The sequence below is a fragment of the Coregonus clupeaformis genome, unplaced genomic scaffold (assembly GCF_020615455.1).
Source record: "Coregonus clupeaformis isolate EN_2021a unplaced genomic scaffold, ASM2061545v1 scaf1876, whole genome shotgun sequence".
NCBI lineage: Eukaryota > Metazoa > Chordata > Actinopteri > Salmoniformes > Salmonidae > Coregonus > Coregonus clupeaformis.
In genome coordinates, this window is record NW_025535330.1 from 35,701 (window position 1) to 59,374 (window position 23,674).

Genomic DNA, 23,674 nt, shown 5'->3' on the forward strand with positions numbered 1-23,674 from the left:
TAGAATGAGGAAAACAAATAATTGAATCCATTTTAGAATAAGGCTGTCACAAAACAAAATGTGGAAAAAGTCAAGGGGTCTGAATACTTTCTGAATACTCTATAATTAGTCACCATTTGGCAGTCCGACAGATGTATCTGGGTTTGGCGGATGCCAGGGGAACGCTACCTGCCCCAATGCATAGTGCCAACTGTAGAGTTAGGTGGAGGAGGAATAATGGTCTGGGGCTGTTTTCCATGGTTCGGGCTAGGCCCCTTAGTTCCAGTGAAGGGAAATCTTAACGCTACAGCATACAATGATATTCTAGACAAATCTGTGCTTCCAACTTTGTGGCAACAGTTTGGGGAAGGCCCTTTCCTGTTTCAGCATGCCGATGCCCCCTTGCACAAGAAATGGTTTGTCGAGATCGTTGTGGAAGAACTTGACTGGCCTGCACAGAGCCCTGACCTCAACCACATCGAACACCTTTGGGATGAATTGGAACGCCGACTGCGAGCCAAGGCCTAATCGCCCAACATCAGTGCCCGACCTCACTAATGCTCTTGTGGCTGAATGGAAGCAAGTCCCCGCGGCAATGTTCCAACATCTAGTGGAAAGCCTTCCCAGAAGAGTGGAGGCTGTTATAGCAGCAAAGGGGGGACCAACTCCATATTAATGTCCATGATTTTGGAATGAGATGTTGGACCAGCAGGTGTCCACGTCCTACTGGTCATGTAGTGTATGTGGACCCTCAGAGTCCTGCTCTGCTCTCCTCTCCAGCCAAGACCCATTAGTTGAATGTAGTGGAAGTCAGTAATGTGTTATCTGGTCAGCTGCTGTTGATCTCAGACCTGAAAAGACAAAGGAACATCTAAGTGTCTCTATATGAAAGGGAACCCCGTGGTCCTCTGTAGCTCAGCTGGTAGAGCACGGCGCTTGTAACGCCAGGGTAGTGGGTTCCATCCCCGGGACCACCCATACGTAAAAATGTATGCACACATGACTGTAAGTCGCTTTGGATAAAAGCGTCTGCTAAATGGCATATTATTAACATGGTGTCAGTACTGAGGGCATTTCTGGTTGGATTTGAATCTCTAATTCTTTCTCTCTCTCTCCCCTCTCCAGACCAGCGTGTGGGGGAGCAGGGGGTTAACATGGCAGACCTGAGTCCCGGGGCGGTAGGGGGTGTTGGGTCGGGGGGGGGCCGAGCGGAGCATCAAGCAGCCATCAACAGTATGATGCAGGAGAGGATGAGTACTGACATCAGCGCTCTGAAGAAACAGTACTCACGTATCAAGAGACATCAGCAACAACAGGCCAGGCAGCTGTACATTCACACAGGTAACACACAATCTGTCAACTCTATGCACGCAATATAGATGTGTTGATGGTGGGGTCTATAGAGATGATGTGTTGATGGTGGTGTGTCTATAGAGATGATGTGTTGATGGTGGTGTGTCTATAGAGATGATGTGTTGATGGTGGTGTCTATAGAGATGATGTGTTGATGGTGGTGTGTCTATAGAGATGATGTGTTGATGGTGGTGTCTATAGAGATGATGTGTTGATGGTGGTGTGTCTATAGAGATGATGTGTTGATGGTGGTGTCTATAGAGATGATGTGTTGATGGTGGTGTGTCTATAGAGATGATGTGTTGATGGTGGGGTGTCTATAGATATAGAGATGATGTGTTGATGGTGGTGTGTCTATAGAGATGATGTGTTGATGGTGGTGTGTCTATAGATATAGAGATGATGTGTTGATGGTGGTGGTGTCTAGAGATGATGTGTTGATGGTGGTGTGTCTATAGATATAGAGATGATGTGTTGATGGTGGTGTGTCTATAGATATAGAGATGATGTGTTGATGGTGGTGTGTCTATAGATAGAGATGATGTGTTGATGGTGGGGTGTCTATAGATATAGAGATGATGTGTTGATGGTGGTGTGTCTATAGATATAGAGATGATGTGTTGATGGTGGTGGTGTCTAGAGATGATGTGTTGATGGTGGTGTGTCTATAGATATAGAGATGATGTGTTGATGGTGGTGTGTCTATAGATATAGAGATGATGTGTTGATGGTGGTGTGTCTATAGATAGAGATGATGTGTTGATGGTGGTGTGTCTATAGATATAGAGATGATGTGTTGATGGTGGTGTCTATAGATAGAGATGATGTGTTGATGGTGGTGGTGTCTATAGAGATGATGTGTTGATGGTGGTGTGTCTATAGATAGAGATGATGTGTTGATGGTGGTGGTGTCTATAGAGATGATGTGTTGACGGTGGTGTGTCTATAGATATAGAGATGATGTGTTGATGGTGGTGTGTCTATAGAGATGATGTGTTGACGGTGGTGTGTCTATAGATATAGATATGATGTGTTGATGGTGGTGTGTCTATAGATATGATGTGTTGATGGTGGTGTGTCTATAGAGATGATGTGTTGATGGTGGTGTGTCTATAGAGATGATGTGTTGATGGTGGTGTGTCTATAGAGATGATGTGTTGATGGTGGTGTGTCTATAGATATAGAGATGATGTGTTGATGGTGGTGTGTCTATAGATATAGAGATGATGTGTTGATGGTAGTGTGTCTATAGAGATGATGTGTTGATGGTGGTGTGTCTATAGAGATGATGTGTTGATGGTGGTGTGTCTATAGATATAGAGATGATGTGTTGATGGTGGTGTGTCTATAGATATAGAGATGATGTGTTGATGGTGGTGTGTCTATATATATAGAGATGATGTGTTGATGGTGGTGTGTCTATAGATATAGAGATGATGTGTTGATGGTGGTGTGTCTATAGAGATGATGTGTTGATGGTGGTGTGTCTATAGAGATGTGTTGATGGTGGTGTGTCTATAGAGATGATGTGTTGATGGTGGTGTGTCTATAGATATAGAGATGATGTGTTGATGGTGGTGTCTATAGAGATGATGTGTTGATGGTGGTGTGTCTATAGAGATGATGTGTTGATGGTGGGGTGTCTATAGATATAGAGATGATGTGTTGATGGTGGTGTGTCTATAGAGATGATGTGTTGATGGTGGTGTCTATAGAGATGATGTGTTGATGGTGGTGTGTCTATAGATATAGAGATGATGTGTTGATGGTGGTGTGTCTATAGATATAGAGATGATGTGTTGATGGTGGTGTCTATAGATATAGAGATGATGTGTTGATGGTGGTGTCTATAGATATAGAGATGATGTGTTGATGGTGGTGTGTCTATAGATAGAGATGATGTGTTGATGGTGGTGTGTCTATAGATATATAGATGATGTGTTGATGGTGGTGTGTCTATAGAGATGATGTGTTGATGGTGGTGTGTCTATAGAGATGATGTGTTGACGGTGGTGTGTCTATAGATATAGAGATGTGTTGATGGTGGTGTCTATAGAGATGATGTGTTGACGGTGGTGTGTCTATAGATATAGAGATGATGTGTTGATGGTGGTGTGTCTATAGAGATGATGTGTTGATGGTGGTGTGTCTATAGAGATGATGTGTTGATGGTGGTGTGTCTATAGATATAGAGATGATGTGTTGATGGTGGTATCTATAGATATAGAGATGATGTGTTGATGGTGGTATCTATAGATATAGAGATGATGTGTTGATGGTGGTGTGTCTATAGAGATGATGTGTTGATGGTGGTGTGTCTATAGAGATGATGTGTTGATGGTGGTGTGTCTATAGAGATGATGTGTTGATGGTGGTGTGTCTATAGAGATGATGTGTTGATGGTGGTGTGTCTATAGAGATGATGTGTTGATGGTGGTGTGTCTATAGAGATGATGTGTTGATGGTGGTGTGTCTATAGAGATGATGTGTTGATGGTGGTGTCTATAGATAGAGATGATGTGTTGATGGTGGTGTGTATAGATATAGAGATGATGTGTTGATGGTGGTGTGTCTATAGAGATGATGTGTTGATGGTGGTGTCTCTATAGAGATGATGTGTTGATGGTGGTGTCTATAGATAGAGATGATGTGTTGATGGTGGTGTGTCTATAGATATAGAGATGATGTGTTGATGGTGGTGTGTCTATAGATAGAGATGATGTGTTGATGGTGGTGTGTCTATAGAGATGATGTGTTGATGGTGGTGTGTCTATAGAGATGATGTGTTGATGGTGGTGTGTCTATAGATAGAGAGATGATGTGTTGATGGTAGTGTGTCTATAGAGATGATGTGTTGATGGTGGTGTGTCTATAGATATAGAGATGATGTGTTGATGGTGGTGTGTCTATAGAGATGATGTGTTGATGGTGGTGTGTCTATAGAGATTATGTGTTGACGGTGGTTTGTCTATAGATATAGAGATGATGTGTTGATGGTGGTGTGTCTATAGAGATGATGTGTTGATGGTGGTGTGTCTATAGAGATGATGTGTTGATGGTGGTGTGTCTATAGAGATGATGTGTTGATGGTGGTGTGTCTATAGAGATGATGTGTTGATGGTGGTGTGTCTATAGAGATGATGTGTTGACGGTGGTGTCTATAGATAGAGATGATGTGTTGACGGTGGTGTGTCTATAGATAGAGAGATGTGTTGATGGTGGTGTGTCTATAGATATAGAGATGATGTGTTGATGGTGGTGTGTCTATAGAGATGATGTGTTGATGGTGGTGTGTCTATAGATATAGAGATGATGTGTTGATGGTGGTGTCTATAGATATAGAGATGATGTGTTGATGGTGGTGTGTCTATAGATAGAGATGATGTGTTGATGGTTGTGTGTCTATAGAGATGATGTGTTGATGGTGGTGTGTCTATAGAGATGATGTGTTGACGGTGGTGTGTCTATAGATATAGAGATGATGTGTTGATGGTGATGTGTTGATGGTGGTGTGTCTATAGAGATGATGTGGTCCTCTGTAGCTCAGCTGGTAGAGCACAGCGCTTGTAACGCCAAGGTAGTGGGTTCGATCCCCGGGACCACCCATACACAAAAAAAAAAATGTATGCACGCATGACTGTAAGTCGCTTTGGATAAAAGCGTCTGCTAAATGGCATATTATTATTATTATTATGTGTTGACGGTGGTGTCTATAGATATAGAGATGATGTGTTGATGGTGGTGTGTCTATAGAGATGATGTGTTGATGGTGGTGTGTCTATAGATATAGAGATGATGTGTTGATGGTGGTATCTATAGATATAGAGATGATGTGTTGATGGTGGTGTGTCTATAGAGATGATGTGTTGATGGTGGTGTGTCTATAGAGATGATGTGTTGACGGTGGTGTGTCTATAGATATAGAGATGATGTGTTGATGGTGGTGTGTCTATAGAGATGATGTGTTGATGGTGGTGTGTCTATAGAGATGATGTGTTGATGGTGGTGTGTCTATAGAGATGATGTGTTGATGGTGGTGTCTATAGATAGAGATGATGTGTTGATGGTGGTGTCTATAGATATAGAGATGATGTGTTGATGGTGGTGTGTCTATAGATAGAGAGATGATGTGTTGATGGTGGTGTGTCTATAGAGATGTGTTGATGGTGGTGTCTATAGATAGAGATGATGTGTTGATGGTGGTGTGTCTATAGATATAGAGATGTGTTGATGGTGGTGTGTCTATAGAGATGATGTGTTGATGGTGGTGTGTCTATAGAGATGATGTGTTGATGGTGGTGTGTCTATAGAGATGATGTGTTGATGGTGGTGTGTCTATAGAGATGATGTGTTGATGGTGGTGTGTCTATAGATAGAGATGATGTGTTGATGGTGGTGTGTTGATGGTGGTGTGTCTATAGATATAGAGATGATGTGTTGATGGTGGTGTGTCTATAGAGATGATGTGTTGATGGTGGTGTGTCTATAGATATAGAGATGATGTGTTGATGGTGGTGTGTTGATGGTGGTGTGTCTATAGAGATGATGTGTTGATGGTGGTGTGTCTATAGAGATGATGTGTTGATGGTGGTGTGTCTATAGATAGAGAGATGATGTGTTGATGGTGGTGTGTCTATAGAGATGATGTGTTGATGGTGGTATCTATAGATATAGAGATGATGTGTTGATGGTGGTGTGTCTATAGAGATGATGTGTTGATGGTGGTGTCTATAGAGATGATGTGTTGACGGTGGTGTGTCTATAGATATAGAGATGATGTGTTGATGGTGGTGTGTCTATAGAGATGATGTGTTGATGGTGGTGTGTCTATAGAGATGATGTGTTGATGGTGGTGTATCTATAGAGATGATGTGTTGATGGTGGTGTGTCTATAGAGATGATGTGTTGATGGTGGTGTCTATAGATAGAGATGATGTGTTGATGGTGGTGTCTATAGATAGAGATGATGTGTTGATGGTGGTGTGTCTATAGATAGAGATGATGTGTTGATGGTGGTGTGTATATAGATAGAGATGATGTGTTGATGGTGGTGTGTCTATAGAGATGATGTGTTGATGGTGGTGTGTCTATAGAGATGATGTGTTGATGGTGGTGTGTCTATAGAGATGATGTGTTGATGGTGGTGTCTATAGAGATGATGTGTTGATGGTGGTGTCTATAGAGATGATGTGTTGATGGTGGTGTGTCTATAGAGATGATGTGTTGATGGTGGTGTGTCTATAGATAGAGAGATGATGTGTTGATGGTGGTGTGTCTATAGAGATGATGTGTTGATGGTGGTATCTATAGATATAGAGATGATGTGTTGATGGTGGTGTGTCTATAGAGATGATGTGTTGATGGTGTGTCTATAGAGATGATGTGTTGACGGTGGTGTGTCTATAGATATAGAGATGATGTGTTGATGGTGGTGTGTCTATAGAGATGATGTGTTGATGGTGGTGTGTCTATAGATATAGAGATGATGTGTTGATGGTGGTGTGTCTATAGAGATGATGTGTTGATGGTGGTGTATCTATAGAGATGATGTGTTGATGGTGGTGTGTCTATAGAGATGATGTGTTGATGGTGGTGTCTATAGATAGAGATGATGTGTTGATGGTGGTGTCTATAGATAGAGATGATGTGTTGATGGTGGTGTGTCTATAGATAGAGATGATGTGTTGATGGTGGTGTGTATATAGATAGAGATGATGTGTTGATGGTGGTGTGTCTATAGAGATGATGTGTTGATGGTGGTGTGTCTATAGAGATGATGTGTTGATGGTGGTGTGTCTATAGAGATGATGTGTTGATGGTGGTGTCTATAGATATAGAGATGATGTGTTGATGGTGGTGTGTCTATAGAGATGATGTGTTGATGGTGGTGTGTCTATAGAGATGATGTGTTGATGGTGGTGTGTCTATAGATAGAGAGATGTTGGTGTTTGTGACCGTCTGTCTGTCAGGAAGAGCAGGCAGACCAGTTGTCCCCCAGGACGCCTCCATCCAGCCCTCACATGGTTCTGACAGCCAGTATGGAGCGGGGGGTTTCTGGGCTGATGATAGGTGGTCTGGGGTTAATTGAGACAGTGGTGTAGCTGGTTGAGGGTTGGATGGTGCTGTGACTGACAGGAGAGTGTGTGTCTGGGCTGGTGGCTGCCCATCTAAACACGTCATCACCCAGTAGGAACCTACTACTTGTGTAACAGACTTACGTTGGATTTGGCTTCGGAGCTTCTATTCCCCAAACTATTTTTCTAACTCCCGGATGTGTCGGTCTTCAGTAATCAGGGCTCAAAGCTCCTTACAACCCAAAGTAGTATTTTATGTAACTGTGTAAGCTTCTTCATCTGGTTCCCGTGGTAAATGGAAGCTCAGAGTTTGGGACGGAGCCAGAATGATGTCTTAATGCTAGATGTTCTTATTGCTGGATGTGGAATCATCTTTATAATCATGTCATGCTGTGGTGCTGCAGTATGCAGACAAAACAGTGCCACACTGAGCTGACCTGTGTGTGTGTGTGTCTGTTCTCTCTGTAGACAGGTGTCCAGTCACCAGCGTGCTAGGGTCTCAGCTCCGTCCCTCTCCTGTCGTCAACCACCTGTTGCTAGGCAGGAAGCCCAGGAACAGCCTGACACACCCTCCCTCCAGCCTGCTAGGCGCCCCCCAGGCACAGTCCAGCCCTGCCAACCCTGGCCCTAACCCTACCCCAAGGGGGGAGAGGGGGAGGAACCGACTGGTATCTCAGGCTGAAGACTGTCACAGCAGGGTGGGGTCCCCCTGGCGCGCCCACGTACGTGCCCACCGCAGGAACATAGCCCGAGCACGGGTACAGCTAGGGTTTGGCAACATGGAGGAGGAGGAGGAGGAGGACAGACACACTCATCAGACGAAGGAGGAGGAGGACAGACACACTCATCAGACGAAGGAGGAGGACAGACACACTCATCAGACGGAGGAGGAGGACAGACACACTCATCAGACGAAGGAGGAGGACAGACACACTCATCAGACGGAGGAGGAGGAGGACAGACACACTCATCAGACGAAGGAGGAGGAGGAGGAGGACAGACACACTCATCAGACGGAGGAGGAGGAGGAGGAGGACAGACACACTCATCAGACGAAGGAGGAGGACAGACACAGTCATCAGACGAAGGAGGAGGAGGAGAGAGATGGAGTGGGCGAGGGAAAGGCTGCTGATGATGATGATGAGGAGGAGGAGGAAGATGGTAGTCACCTCCCTGTGTCTCCTGCCCAGGCCTTCAGTAAGGAGGTGCCAGCTGTGGTGGAGAAGGAGGTGGAAGTGGAGGAGCACCTGGTGTCTCTAGAGCTGAAGTCTGGATCAGAACCAAACCAGACCCCACCTCCACAACCCTCCTCTCTAAACTATACCCCCTCTCCCACAGAGACCACCCCACCTCCACAACCCGCCTCTCCCACAGAGACCACCCCAGACACGCTACCCTCCTCTCCCACAGAGACTACCCCAGACACACTACCCTCCTCTCCCACAGAGACTACCCCAGACACACTACCCTCCTCTCCCACAGAGACCACCCCAGACCCACAACCCGCCTCTCCCACAGAGACCACCCCACCTCCACACACCCGCCTCTCCCACAGAGACCACCCCACCTCACACTACCCTCCTCTCCCACAGAGACCACCCCACCTCCACTACCCTCCTCTCCCACAGAGACTACCCCAGACACACTACCCTCCTCTCCCACAGAGACCACCCCAGACACACTACCCTCCTCTCCCACAGAGACCACCCCAGACACACTACCCTCCTCTCCCACAGAGACCACCCCACCTCCACTACCCTCCTCTCCCACAGAGACCACCCCAGACACACTACCCTCCTCTCCCACAGAGACCACCCCAGACACACTACCCTCCTCTCCCACAGAGACCACCCCAGACACACTACCCTCCTCTCCCACAGAGACCACCCCAGACACACTACCCTCCTCTCCCACAGAGACCACCCCAGACACACTACCCTCCTCTCCCACAGAGACTACCCCAGACACACTACCCTCCTCTCCCACAGAGACCACCCCAGACACACTACCCTCCTCTCCCACAGAGACCACCCCAGACACACTACCCTCCTCTCCCACAGAGACCACCCCAGACACACTACCCTCCTCTCCCACCATCCCAGAGCTGCCTGTCCCTGTCCTTCCTCTTCCTCCTCCTCCTCCATCACACCACCACCACCACAGTCAACAGTCTGACCCTCCAGTCTCCTCTCAGAACATCTACTGTATGAGACGCTCCCCAGGTGCACCTGTTTCCCCCTTTAACCCCCCCACCCCTGGTACACCGCTTACCCCCTCCCTCCCTCTCTCCTGCCCCTCCGTGCCCCAGGACCGACCCAGGGCCTCCCCCCAGCAGGTGGTGTTCTCTCCCTTCCCCAGTGTGAAGCAGCACAGGAGGTCAGCTGCAGCCCGTAACCTGGGACTCTATGGCCCCACAGCCAGAACCCCCACGGTTCACTTCCCTCAGCTCAGCCTGACCCGTACCACCTCCACCGTCACCACCAGGAAGCGCTAGAGGGACCGCGAGTGACTGGCTCTGGCAGATACAGCCCGGTTCTTTCTGATGGTCTGGCTCTGGCAGATACAGCCCGGTTCTTTCTGATGGTTCTGGCTCTGGCAGATACAGCCCGGTTCTTTCTGATGGTCTGGCTCTGTACCTGAGAGAAACAGACTGAGTCAGCATGTGTCAGTATCCGCTATGGTCTGATCCACTGCTGTGTGTAGCGGTGTGGGTCACTGGGACAGAGGACGAGCTGCTGTGGACTGGGTCTGTCTGTGTGAACGGCATCATGGAACATCTCTGTCCTCATGTTATCTTCCCAGGTCAAGTTGTGTTGAACCCTTCAGCACCTTCCTCCTCTCTGCTGAGTTCTGTTTCTGTCCAATGTTTCTCCACAGTAAGACCCCATACTAAAAGATCCATAGACCATATTATGTCAATGATCTGATTGTATTGTTCCCTACAGTCTGAATGATCTGATTGTATTGTTCCCTACAGTCTGAATGATCTGATTGTATAGTTCCCTACAGTCTGAATGATCTGATTGTATAGTTCCCTACAGTCTGAATGATCTGATTGTATTGTTCCCTACAGTCTGAATGATCTGATTGTATAGTTGGTAAAAGGACCCACACCATTCTGGGGCCAGAGGTCACTGCACTCCTAATAAAGAAAGTGAAAGGATGCTGTCGGGTGTTTTTTGTTTTATTTATCTAGGTAAGGGCTCGATTCAATCTAGCGTGATTTACATTTAAAGGCAAAGTTCTGAGACTATAACGCAGACCTTCCGTGCTATGGATTGACTGTCTCGCCCAATTTCAGTGCTTTAGCGAGCTTGAAATTAAGATGGTTTCCGCCGCCATATGCAGCGTTTACCGTAAATGCAGTCTCCACGAATGCGGTAACGTTGCCTTTAAACTTCAATCACGCTATAGCGCTGAACCTAGGTGATACCGATTGAATCAAGACCGAAGTCTCCTTGAGATGACGTCTATTTTTCCAGAGTGCATCATGTGACTCAACCTGGACGACTGTACAGAGGTTCAGGCCAAGTGGAATGAACAGATTTACAAAGGATTGGAAAGGTGTAAGGCTCTGTGATGACTTCAAAGAAGCTAGGATGCATTTGATTTCTGATGTATTGAAACCGGGCCCTGGTAACTGTTTCCAAACCATGAATGATACGTGACCCGTGTTTAAAACCACTGTAGTGGTGTTGGGCTGGAACGCCACAACTACTCCACCGGGGGGTAAAAGACACATTCATGTCCAAGCCAGGTTGGCCTTGGGTCTGTGTGAGAGGCCCATTTAGTGTGTGTGTGTGTGTGTGTGTGTGAGCCAGATGGGGAGAGGAGAAACGTTAGCAAGAGGAATGTAAACTTCACTTCACAGGATAAAGAGTGTGTGAGTGCGTGTAGCGTTTCATAAACCGAAAGAATGTCCGATCTAGATGAGTGGGGAATTAAACACGGAAAGTAATGAATCTCTTCCATTAACATACTGGTTATTATATTCATCACTGCTGTACTCTTCATGACCACTAGATGGCAGAAGGACATCAGGAGGAGGTGGTGTGGGGGACATCAGGAGGTGGTGGTGTGGGGGACATCAGGAGGAGGAGGAGGAGGATGTGGTGTGGGGGATATCAGGAGGAGGTGGTGGTGTGGGGGACATCAGGAGGAGGAGGAGGAGATGTGGGGGATATCAGGAGGAGGTGGTGGTGTGGGGGACATCAGGAGGAGGTGGTGGTGTGGGGGACATCAGGAGGAGGAGGAGATGTGGGGGACATCAGGAGGAGGAGGAGATGTGGGGGACATCAGGAGGAGGAGGAGGAGGAGGATGTGGTGTGGGGGATATCAGGAGGAGGAGGTGGTGTGGGGGATATCAGGAGGAGGTGGTGTGGGGGACATCAGGAGGTGGTGGTGTGGAGGACATCAGGAGGAGGTGGTGTGGGGGACATCAGGAGGAGGAGGAGATGTGGGGGACATCAGGAGGAGGAGGAGGAGGAGGATGTGGTGTGGGGGATATCAGGAGGAGGAGGTGGTGTGGGGGATATCAGGAGGAGGAGGTGGTGTGGGGGACATCAGGAGGAGGAGGTGGTGGTGTGGGGGATATCAGGAGGAGGAGGTGGTGTGGGGGATATCAGGAGGAGGAGGTGGTGGGGGGGACATCAGGAGGAGCTGGTGTGGGGGACATCAGGAGGAGGTGGTGTGGGGGACATCAGGAGGAGGAGGTGGTGTGGGGGACATCAGGAGGAGGTGGTGGTGTGGGGGACATCAGGAGGAGGAGGTGGTGTGGGGGGACATCAGGAGGAGGAGGTGGTGTGGGGGACATCAGGAGGAGGTGGTGTGGGGGACATCAGGAGGAGGTGGTGGTGTGGGGGACATCAGGAGGAGGAGGTGTGGGGGGACATCAGGAGGTGTGTGGGACATCAGGAGGTGTGGGGGACATCAGGAGGTGGTGGTGTGGGGGACATCAGGAGGTGGTGGTGTGGGGGACATCAGGAGGTGGTGGTGTGGGGGACATCAGGAGGAGGAGGAGATGTGGGGGACATCAGGAGGAGGAGGAGGAGGAGGTGGTGTGGGGGACATCAGGAGGAGGAGGTGGTGGTGTGGGGGACATCAGGAGGAGGTGGTGGTGTGGGGGACATCAGGAGGAGGTGTGGGGGACATCAGGAGGAGGTGGTGGTGTGGGGGACATCAGGAGGTGGTGGTGTGGGGGACATCAGGAGGTGGTGGTGTGGGGGACATCAGGAGGAGGAGGAGGAGGATGTGGTGTGGGGGATATCAGGAGGAGGAGGTGGTGTGGGGGACATCAGGAGGAGGTGGTGTGGGGGACATCAGGAGGTGGTGGTGTGGGGGACATCAGGAGGAGGAGGAGGTGGTGTGGGGGACATCAGGAGGAGGTGGTGTGGGGGACATCAGGAGGAGGAGGTGGTGTGGGGGACATCAGGAGGAGGTGGTGTGGGGGACATCAGGAGGAGGAGGTGGTGTGGGGGGACATCAGGAGGAGGAGGAGGTGGTGTGGGGGACATCAGGAGGAGGAGGTGGTGTGGGGGACATCAGGAGGAGGAGGTGGTGGGGGGACATCAGGAGGAGGAGGTGGTGGGGGACATCAGGAGGAGGAGGTGGTGTGGGGGACATCAGGAGGAGGAGGAGGTGTGGGGGAACATCAGGAGGAGGTGGGGGACATCAGGAGGAGGTGGTGTGGGGGACATCAGGAGGAGGTGGGGGACATCAGGAGGAGGTGGTGGAGTGGAGGACATCAGGAGGAGGAGGTGTGGGGGACATCAGGAGGAGGAGGAGGAGGTGGTGTGGGGGACATCAGGAGGAGGAGGAGGAGGTGTGGGGGACAACGGGAGGAGGAGGTGGTGTGGGGGACATCAGTAGGAGGTGGTGGTGGGGGGACATCGGGAGGAGGAGGAGGTGTGGGGGACATCAGGAGGAGGAGGTGGTGTGGGGGACATCAGGAGGAGGAGGAGGTGGGGGGTGGTGGGGGGACATCAGGAGGGGGAGGAGGTGTGGGGGACATCAGGAGGAGGAGGAGGTGTGGGGGACATCAGGAGGAGGAGGTGTGGGGGACATCAGGAGGAGGAGGAGGAGGTGTGGGGGACATCAGGAGGAGGAGGTGGTGTGGGGGGACATCAGGAGGAGGAGGTGTGGGGGACATCAGGAGGAGGAGGTGGGGGGACATCAGGAGGAGGAGGAGGAGGTGGGGGGACATCAGGAGGAGGAGGTGGTGTGGAGGACATCAGGAGGAGGAGGTGTGGGAGGGACATCAGGAGGGGGAGGAGGTGTGGGGGACATCAGGAGGAGGAGGTGTGGGGGACATCAGGAGGGGGAGGAGGTGTGGGGGGACATCAGGAGGAGGTGGTGTGGGGGACATCAGGAGGAGGTGGTGTGGGGGACATCAGGAGGAGGAGGAGGAGGTGGGGGACATCAGGAGGAGGTGGGGGACATCAGGAGGAGGAGGAGGTGTGGGGGACATCAGGAGGAGGTGGTGGTGTGGGGGGACATCAGGAGGAGGTGGTGTGGGGAGCATCAGGAGGAGGTGGGGGACATCAGGAGGAGGTGGTGGTGTGGAGGACATCAGGAGGAGGAGGAGGAGGTGTGGGGGACATCAGGAGGAGGAAAAGGTGGTGTGGGGGACATCAGGAGGAGGAGGTGGTGTGGGGGACATCAGGAGGAGGAGGTGGTGTGGGGGACATCAGAGGAGGAGGTGGTGTGGGGGGACATCGGGAGCAGGTGGTGTGGGGGGACATCAGGAGGAGGAGGTGGTGTGGGGGACATCAGGAGGAGGAGGTGTGGGGGACATCAGGAGGAGGAGGAGGTGGTGTGGGGGACATCAGGAGGAGGAGGAGGAGGTGGTGTGGGGGACAACGGGAGGAGGAGGTGGTGGGGGGACATCAGGAGGAGGAGGTGGTGTGGAGGGACATCAGGAGGAGGTGTGGGGGACATCAGGAGGAGGAGGTGGTGTGGGGGACATCAGGAGGAGGAGGTGTGGGGGACATCAGGAGGAGGAGGAGGTGTGGGGGACATCAGGAGGAGGAGGAGGTGTGGGGGACATCAGGAGGAGGAGGAGGAGGTGTGGGGGACATCAGGAGGAGGAGGTGGTGTGGGGGACATCAGGAGGAGGAGGTGGTGTGGAGGACATCAGGAGGAGGAGGAGGTGTGGGGGACATCAGGAGGAGGAGGAGGTGTGGGGGACATCAGGAGGAGGAGGTAGTGTGGGGGACATCAGGAGGAGGAGGTGGTGTGGAGGACATCAGGAGGAGGAGGAGGTGTGGGGGACATCAGGAGGAGGAGGAGGTGTGGGGGACATCAGGAGGAGGAGGAGGAGGAGGTGTGGGGGACATCAGGAGGAGGAGGTGTGGGGGACATCAGGAGGAGGAGGAGGTGTGGGGGACATCAGGAGGAGGAGGAGGTGTGGGGGACATCAGGAGGAGGAGGAGGTGTGGAGGACATCAGGAGGAGGAGGTGTGGGGGACATCAGGAGGAGGAGGTGTGGAGGACATCAGGAGGAGGAGGAGGTGTGGGGGACATCAGGAGGGGGAGGAGGTGTGGGGGACATCAGGAGGAGGTGGTGTGGGGGACATCAGGAGGGGGAAGAGGTGTGGAGGACATCAGGAGGAGGAGGAGGAGGTGGGGGACATCAGGAGGAGGAGGTGTGGGGGACATCAGGAGGAGGAGGTGTGGAGGACATCAGGAGGGGGAGGAGGTGTGGGGGACATCAGGAGGGGGAGGAGGTGTGGGGGACATCAGGAGGGGGAGGAGGTGTGGGGGACATCAGGAGGAGGAGGTGGTGTGGGGGACATCAGGAGGAGGTGGTGTGGGGGACATCAGGAGGAGGTAGGTGGTGTGGGGGGACATCAGGAGGAGGAGGTGGTGTGGGGGACATCAGGAGGAGGAGTAGGTGGTGTGGGGGACATCAGGAGGAGGAGGTGGTGTGGGGGGACATCAGGAGGAGGTGGTGGTATGGGGGACATCAGGAGGACGAGGTGGTGTGGGAGACATCAGGAGGAGCTGGTGTGGGGGGACATCAGGAGGAGGTGGTGTGGGGGACATCAGGAGGAGGAGGTGGTGTGGGGGGACAGGAGGAGGAGGTGGTGTGGGGGACATCAGGAGGAGGAGGTGTGGGGGACATCAGGAGGAGGTGGTGTGGGGGGGACATCAGGAGGAGGAGGTGGTGTGGGGGACATCAGGAGGAGGTGGGGGACATCAGGAGGAGGTGGTGGAGTGGGGGACATCAGGAGGAGGAGGTGGTGTGGGGGACATCAGGAGGAGGAGGAGATGTGGGGGACATCGGGAGGAGGAGGTGGTGTGGGGGACATCAGGAGGAGGAGGAGGAGGTGTGGGGGACATCGGGAGGAGGAGGTGGTGTGGGGGACATCAGTAGGAGGTGGTGGTGTGGGGGACATCAGGAGGAGGAGGTGGTGTGGTGGACATCAGGAGGAGGAGGTGGTGTGGAGGACATCAGGAGGAGGAGGTGTGGGGGACATCAGGAGGAGGAGGAGGTGTGGGGGACATCAGGAGGAGGAGGAGGTGTGGAGGACATCAGGAGGAGGAGGAGGTGTGGGGGGACATCAGGAGGAGGAGGGGTGTGGAGGACATCAGGAGGAGGAGGAGGTGTGGGGGACATCAGGAGGAGGAGGAGGTGTGGAGGACATCAGGAGGAGGAGGTGTTGGGGACATCAGGAGGGGGAGGAGGTGTGGGGGACATCAGGAGGAGGTGGTGTGGGGGACATCAGGAGGGGGAAGAGGTGTGGAGGACATCAGGAGGAGGAGGTGGGGGACATCAGGAGGAGGAGGTGTGGAGGACATCAGGAGGAGGAGGTGTGGGGGACATCAGGAGGGGGAGGAGGTGTGGGGGACATCAGGAGGAGGTGGTGTGGGGGACATCAGGAGGAGGAGGAGGAGGTGGTGTGGGGGACATCAGGAGGAGGTGGTGGTGTGGGGGACATCAGGAGGAGGAGGTGGTGTGGGGGACATCAGGAGGAGGAGGTGTGGGGGGACATCAGGAGGAGGTGGTGGTGTGGGGGGACATCAGGAGGAGGAGGTGGTGGTGTGGGGGACATCAGGAGGAGGAGGAGGAGGTGGTGTGGGGGACATCAGGAGGAGGTGGTGGTGTGGGGGACATCAGGAGGAGGAGGAGGATGTGGTGTGGGGGACATCAGGAGGAGGTGGTGGTGTGGGGGACATCAGGAGGAGGAGGTGGTGTGGGGGACATCAGGAGGAGGTGGTGGTGTGGGGGACATCAGGAGGAGGAGGTGTGGGGGACATCAGGAGGAGGTGGTGGTGTGGGGGACATCAGGAGGAGGAGGTGGTGTGGGGGACATCAGGAGGAGGGGGTGGTGTGGGGGACATCAGGAGGAGGAGGAGGTGGTGTGGGGGACATCAGGAGGAGGAGGTGGTGTGGGGGACATCAGGAGGAGGAGGTGGTGGTGTGGGGGACATCAGGAGGAGGTGGTGGTGTGGGGGACATCAGGAGGAGGAGGTGGTGTGGGGGACATCAGGAGGAGGAGGAGGAGGTGGTGTGGGGGACATCAGGAGGAGGAGGTGGTGTGGAGGACATCAGGAGGAGGAGGTGGTGTGGAGGACATCAGGAGGAGGAGGTATAGTGCACTACTTTAGACCAGAGAATGGTACCCTATTCCCTATATAGTGCACTACTTTAGACCAGAGAATGGCACCCTGTTCCCTATATAGTGCACTACTTTAGACCAGAGAATGGTACCCTATTCCCTATATAGTTCACTACTTTAGACCAGAGAATGGTACCCTATTCCCTATATAGTGCACTACTTTAGACCAGAGAATGGCACCCTATTCCCTATATAGTGCACTACATTAGACCAGAGAATGGCACCCTATTCCCTATATAGTGCACTACATTAGACCAGAGAATGGCACCCTATTCCGTATATAGTGTTGTTTGTGCCCAATCTTATGCTGTGTTATTGTCTTGGTGTCTCTCTTTATGTAGTGATGTTGTGGCGTCTCTCTTGTCGTGATGTGTGTGTTGTCCTATATTTTTATTTTTTAATCCCAGCCCCCGTCACCGCAGGAGGCCGCCATTGTAAATAATAATTTCTTCTTAACTGACTTGTCTGGTTAAATAACGTTTATTTTAAAAGTGGACCAGTAGAGGTCTAGAACCAGGCCAGGACCGGTTTTGAAGGGGAACAGGGGTGTTGGGTGGGTGGGACAGATTGGTGTGTTGCCGTTCCTAAAGAGCTGGTTGGCTGCCCCCCCTCCTCCCTGCCAATGACCTCAACGTATCACGTCATTGTTGACCAATGTGTGTGTTGGATATTGATCCATAAGTCTTCAATGACAATATGAAACAGGAAACATTGACTGAACTAGAACTACTACCACCCTGTCTACTGATGGGTAGAACTACTACTACCACCCTGTCTACTGATGGGTAGAACTACTACCACCCTGTCTACTGATGGGTAGAACTACTACTACCACCCTGTCTACTGATGGGTAGAACTACTACTACCACCCTGTCTACTGACTGATGGGTAGAACTACTACTACCACCCTGTCTACTGATGGGTAGAACTACTACTACCACCCTGTCTACTGATGGGTGGACTACTACTACCACCCTGTCTACTGATGGGTAGAACTACTACTACCACCCTGTCTTACTGATGGGTAGAACTACTACTACCACCCTGTCTACTGATGGGTAGAACTACTACTACCACCCTGTCTCTGACTGATGGGTAGAACTACTACTACCACCCTGTCTACTGACTGATGGGTAGAACTACTACTACCACCCTGTCTACTGATGGGTAGAACTACTACTACCACCCTGTCTACTGATGGGTAGAACTACTACTACCACCCTGTCTACTGACTGATGGGTAGAACTACTACTACCACCCTGTCTACTGATGGGTAGAACTACTACTACCACCCTGTCTACTGACTGATGGGTAGAACTACTACTACCACCCTGTCTGCTGACTGATGGGTAGAACTACTACTACCACCCTGTCTACTGATGGGTAGAACTACTACTACCACCCTGTCTACTGATGGGTAGAACTACTACTACCACCCTGTCTCGACTGATGGGTAGAACTACTACTACCACCCTGTCTACTGACTGATGGGTAGAACTACTACTACCACCCTGTCTACTGACTGATGGGTAGAACTACTACTACCACCCTGTCTACTGATGGGTAGAACTACTACTACCACCCTGTCTACTGATGGGTAGAACTACTACTACCACCCTGTCTACTGACTGATGGGTAGAACTACTACTACCACCCTGTCTACTGATGGGTAGAACTACTACTACCACCCTGTCTACTGATGGGTAGAACTACTACTACCACCCTGTCTACTGACTGATGGGTAGAACTACTACTACCACCCTGTCTACTGATGGGTAGAACTACTACTACCACCCTGTCTACTGATGGGTAGAACTACTACTACCACCCTGTCTACTGATGGGTAGAACTACTACTACCACCCTGTCTTGACTGATGGGTAGAACTACTACTACCACCCTGTCTACTGATGGGTAGAACTACTACTACCACCCTGTCTACTGACTGATGGGTAGAACTACTACTACCACCCTGTCTACTGATGGGTAGAACTACTACTACCACCCTGTCTACTGATGGGTAGAACTACTACTACCACCCTGTCTACTGATGGGTAGAACTACTACTACCACCCTGTCTACTGACTGATGGGTAGAACTACTACTACCAACTTGTCTACTGACTGATGGGTAGAACTACTACTACCACCCTGTCACTGACTGATGGGTAGAACTACTACTACCACCCTGTCTACTGATGGGTAGAACTACTACTACCACCCTGTCTCTGACTGATGGGTAGAACTACTACTACCACCCTGTCTACTGATGGGTAGAACTACTACTACCACCCTGTCTACTGACTGATGGGTAGAACTACTACTACCACCCTGTCTACTGATGGGTAGAACTACTACTACCACCCTGTCTACTGATGGGTAGAACTACTACTACCACCCTGTCTACTGATGGGTAGAACTACTACTACCACCCTGTCTACTGACTGATGGGTAGAACTACTACTACCAACCTGTCTACTGATGGGTAGAACTACTACTACCACCCTGTCTACTGATGGGTAGAACTACTACTACCACCCTGTCTACTGACTGATGGGTAGAACTACTACTACCACCCTGTCTACTGATGGGTAGAACTACTACTACCACCCTGTCTATACTGATGGGTAGAACTACTACTACCACCCTGTCTACTGATGGGTAGAACTACTACTACCACCCTGTCTACTGATGGGTAGAACTACTACTACCACCCTGTCTACGACTGATGGGTAGAACTACTACTACCACCCTGTCTACGACTGATGGGTAGAACTACTACTACCACCCTGTCTACTGATGGGTAGAACTACTACTACCACCCTGTCTACTGATGGGTAGAACTACTACTACCACCCTGTCTACTGACTGATGGGTAGAACTACTACTACCACCCTGTCTACTGATGGGTAGAACTACTACTACCACCCTGTCTACTGATGGGTAGAACTACTACTACCACCCTGTCTACTGATGGGTAGAACTACTACTACCACCCTGTCTCACTGATGGGTAGAACTACTACTACCACCCTGTCTTACTGATGGGTAGAACTACTACTACCACCCTGTCTACTGACTGATGGGTAGAACTACTACTACCACCCTGTCTACTGATGGGTAGAACTACTACTACCACCCTGTCTACTGATGGGTAGAACTACTACTACCACCCTGTCTACTGACTGATGGGTAGAACTACTACTACCACCCTGTCTACTGATGGGTAGAACTACTACTACCACCCTGTCTACTGATGGGTAGAACTACTACTACCACCCTGTCTGCTGATGGGTAGAACTACTACTACCACCCTGTCTACTGACTGATGGGTAGAACTACTACTACCACCCTGTCTACTGATGGGTAGAACTACTACTACCACCCTGTCTACTGATGGGTAGAACTACTACTACCACCCTGTCTACGACTGATGGGTAGAACTACTACTACCACCCTGTCTACTGACTGATGGGTAGAACTACTACTACCACCCTGTCTACTGATGGGTAGAACTACTACTACCACCCTGTCTACTGACTGATGGGTAGAACTACTACTACCACCCTGTCTTGACTGATGGGTAGAACTACTACTACCACCCTGTCTACTGATGGGTAGAACTACTACTACCACCCTGTCTACTGATGGGTAGAACTACTACTACCACCCTGTTACTGACTGATGGGTAGAACTACTACTACCACCCTGTCTACTGATGGGTAGAACTACTACTACCACCCTGTCTACTGATGGGTAGAACACTACTACCACCCTGTCTACTGATGGGTAGAACTACTACTACCACCCTGTCTGACTGATGGGTAGAACTACTACTACCACCCTGTCTACTGACTGATGGGTAGAACTACTACTACCACCCTGTCTACTGATGGGTAGAACTACTACTACCACCCTGTCTACTGACTGATGGGTAGAACTACTACTACCACCCTGTCTCTGACTGATGGGTAGAACTACTACTACCACCCTGTCTACTGATGGGTAGAACTACTACTACCACCCTGTCTACTGATGGGTAGAACTACTACTACCACCCTGTCTACTGACTGATGGGTAGAACTACTACTACCACCCTGTCTACTGATGGGTAGAACTACTACTACCACCCTGTCTACTGATGGGTAGAACTACTACCACCCTGTCTACTGACTGATGGGTAGAACTACTACTACCACCCTGTCTACTGACTGATGGGTAGAACTACTACTACCACCCTGTCTACTGATGGGTAGAACTACTACTACCACCCTGTCTACTGATGGGTAGAACTACTACTACCACCCTGTCTACTGACTGATGGGTAGAACTACTACTACCACCCTGTCTACTGATGGGTAGAACTACTACTACCACCCTGTCTACTGATGGGTAGAACTACTACTACCACCCTGTCTCTGACTGATGGGTAGAACTACTACTACCACCCTGTCTACTGACTGATGGGTAGAACTACTACTACCACCCTGTCTACTGATGGGTAGAACTACTACTACCACCCTGTCTTGACTGATGGGTAGAACTACTACTACCACCCTGTCTACTGATGGGTAGAACTACTACTACCACCCTGTCTACTGATGGGTAGAACTACTACTACCACCCTGTCTACTGATGGGTAGAACTACTACTACCACCCTGTCTACTGACTGATGGGTAGAACTACTACTACCACCCTGTCTACTGACTGATGGGTAGAACTACTACTACCACCCTGTCTACTGATGGGTAGAACTACTACTACCACCCTGTCTACTGATGGGTAGAACTACTACTACCACCCTGTCTACTGACTGATGGGTAGAACTACTACTACCACCCTGTCTACTGACTGATGGGTAGAACTACTACTACCACCCTGTCTACTGATGGGTAGAACTACTACTACCACCCTGTCTACTGATGGGTAGAACTACTACTACCACCCTGTCTACTGACTGATGGGTAGAACTACTACTACCACCCTGTCTACTGATGGGTAGAACTACTACTACCACCCTGTCTACTGACTGATGGGTAGAACTACTACTACCACCCTGTCTACTGACTGATGGGTAGAACTACTACTACCACCCTGTCTACTGATGGGTAGAACTACTACTACCACCCTGTCTACTGATGGGTAGAACTACTACTACCACCCTGTCTACTGATGGGTAGAACTACTACTACCACCCTGTCTACTGACTGATGGGTAGAACTACTACTACCACCCTGTCTACTGATGGGTAGAACTACTACTACACCCTGTCTCTGACTGATGGGTAGAACTACTACTACCACCCTGTCTACTGATGGGTAGAACTACTACTACCACCCTGTCTACTGATGGGTAGAACTACTACTACCACCCTGTCTTACTGATGGGTAGAACTACTACTACCACCCTGTCTACTGACTGATGGGTAGAACTACTACTACCACCCTGTCTACTGATGGGTAGAACTACTACTACCACCCTGTCTACTGATGGGTAGAACTACTACTACCACCCTGTCTACTGATGGGTAGAACTACTACTACCACCCTGTCTACTGACTGATGGGTAGAACTACTACTACCAACCTGTCTAGACTGATGGGTAGAACTACTACTACCACCCTGTCTACTGACTGATGGGTAGAACTACTACTACCACCCTGTCTGACTGATGGGTAGAACTACTACTACCACCCTGTCTACTGATGGGTAGAACTACTACTACCACCCTGTCTACTGATGGGTAGAACTACTACTACCACCCTGTCTACTGACTGATGGGTAGAACTACTACTACCACCCTGTCTACTGATGGGTAGAACTACTACTACCACCCTGTCTACTGATGGGTAGAACTACTACTACCACCCTGTCTGACTGATGGGTAGAACTACTACTACCACCCTGTCTACTGACTGATGGGTAGAACTACTACTACCACCCTGTCTGACTGATGGGTAGAACTACTACTACCACCCTGTCTACTGATGGGTAGAACTACTACTACCACCCTGTCTACTGACTGATGGGTAGAACTACTACTACCACCCTGTCTACTGATGGGTAGAACTACTACTACCACCCTGTCTACTGACTGATGGGTAGAACTACTACTACCACCCTGTCTACTGATGGGTAGAACTACTACTACCACCCTGTCTACTGATGGGTAGAACTACTACTACCACCCTGTCTACTGATGGGTAGAACTACTACTACCACCCTGTCTACTGACTGATGGGTAGAACTACTACTACCACCCTGTCTACTGATGGGTAGAACTACTACTACCACCCTGTCTACTGATGGGTAGAACTACTACTACCACCCTGTCTACTGACTGATGGGTAGAACTACTACTACCACCCTGTCTACTGACTGATGGGTAGAACTACTACTACCACCCTGTCTACTGATGGGTAGAACTACTACTACCACCCTGTCTACTGATGGGTAGAACTACTACTACCACCCTGTCTACTGATGGGTAGAACTACTACTACCACCCTGTCTACTGATGGGTAGAACTACTACTACCACCCTGTCTACTGACTGATGGGTAGAACTACTACTACCACCCTGTCTACTGATGGGTAGAACTACTACTACCACCCTGTCTACTGATGGGTAGAACTACTACTACCACCCTGT

The 23,674-nt window shown here is 50.5% G+C and overlaps 1 protein-coding gene across 2 annotated transcripts in view; it reads left to right on the forward strand.

Annotated features, from left to right (window-relative positions):
- LOC121558506 (TBC1 domain family member 30) overlaps window positions 1-10,570 on the forward strand; it is a gene marked incomplete at its 5' end in the record, with an annotated part of 36,395 nt that extends 25,825 nt beyond the window's left edge. The window contains 3 exon segments of one of the 2 annotated variants that reach the window (XM_045218889.1): window positions 1,105-1,320; window positions 7,875-8,200; window positions 8,354-10,570. In XM_045218889.1, the coding sequence (XP_045074824.1) occupies window positions 1,105-1,320; window positions 7,875-8,200; window positions 8,354-9,616 (1,805 nt within the window). 2 annotated transcript variants of the gene reach the window in all.
- Window positions 10,571-23,674: the final 13,104 nt, after the last annotated feature.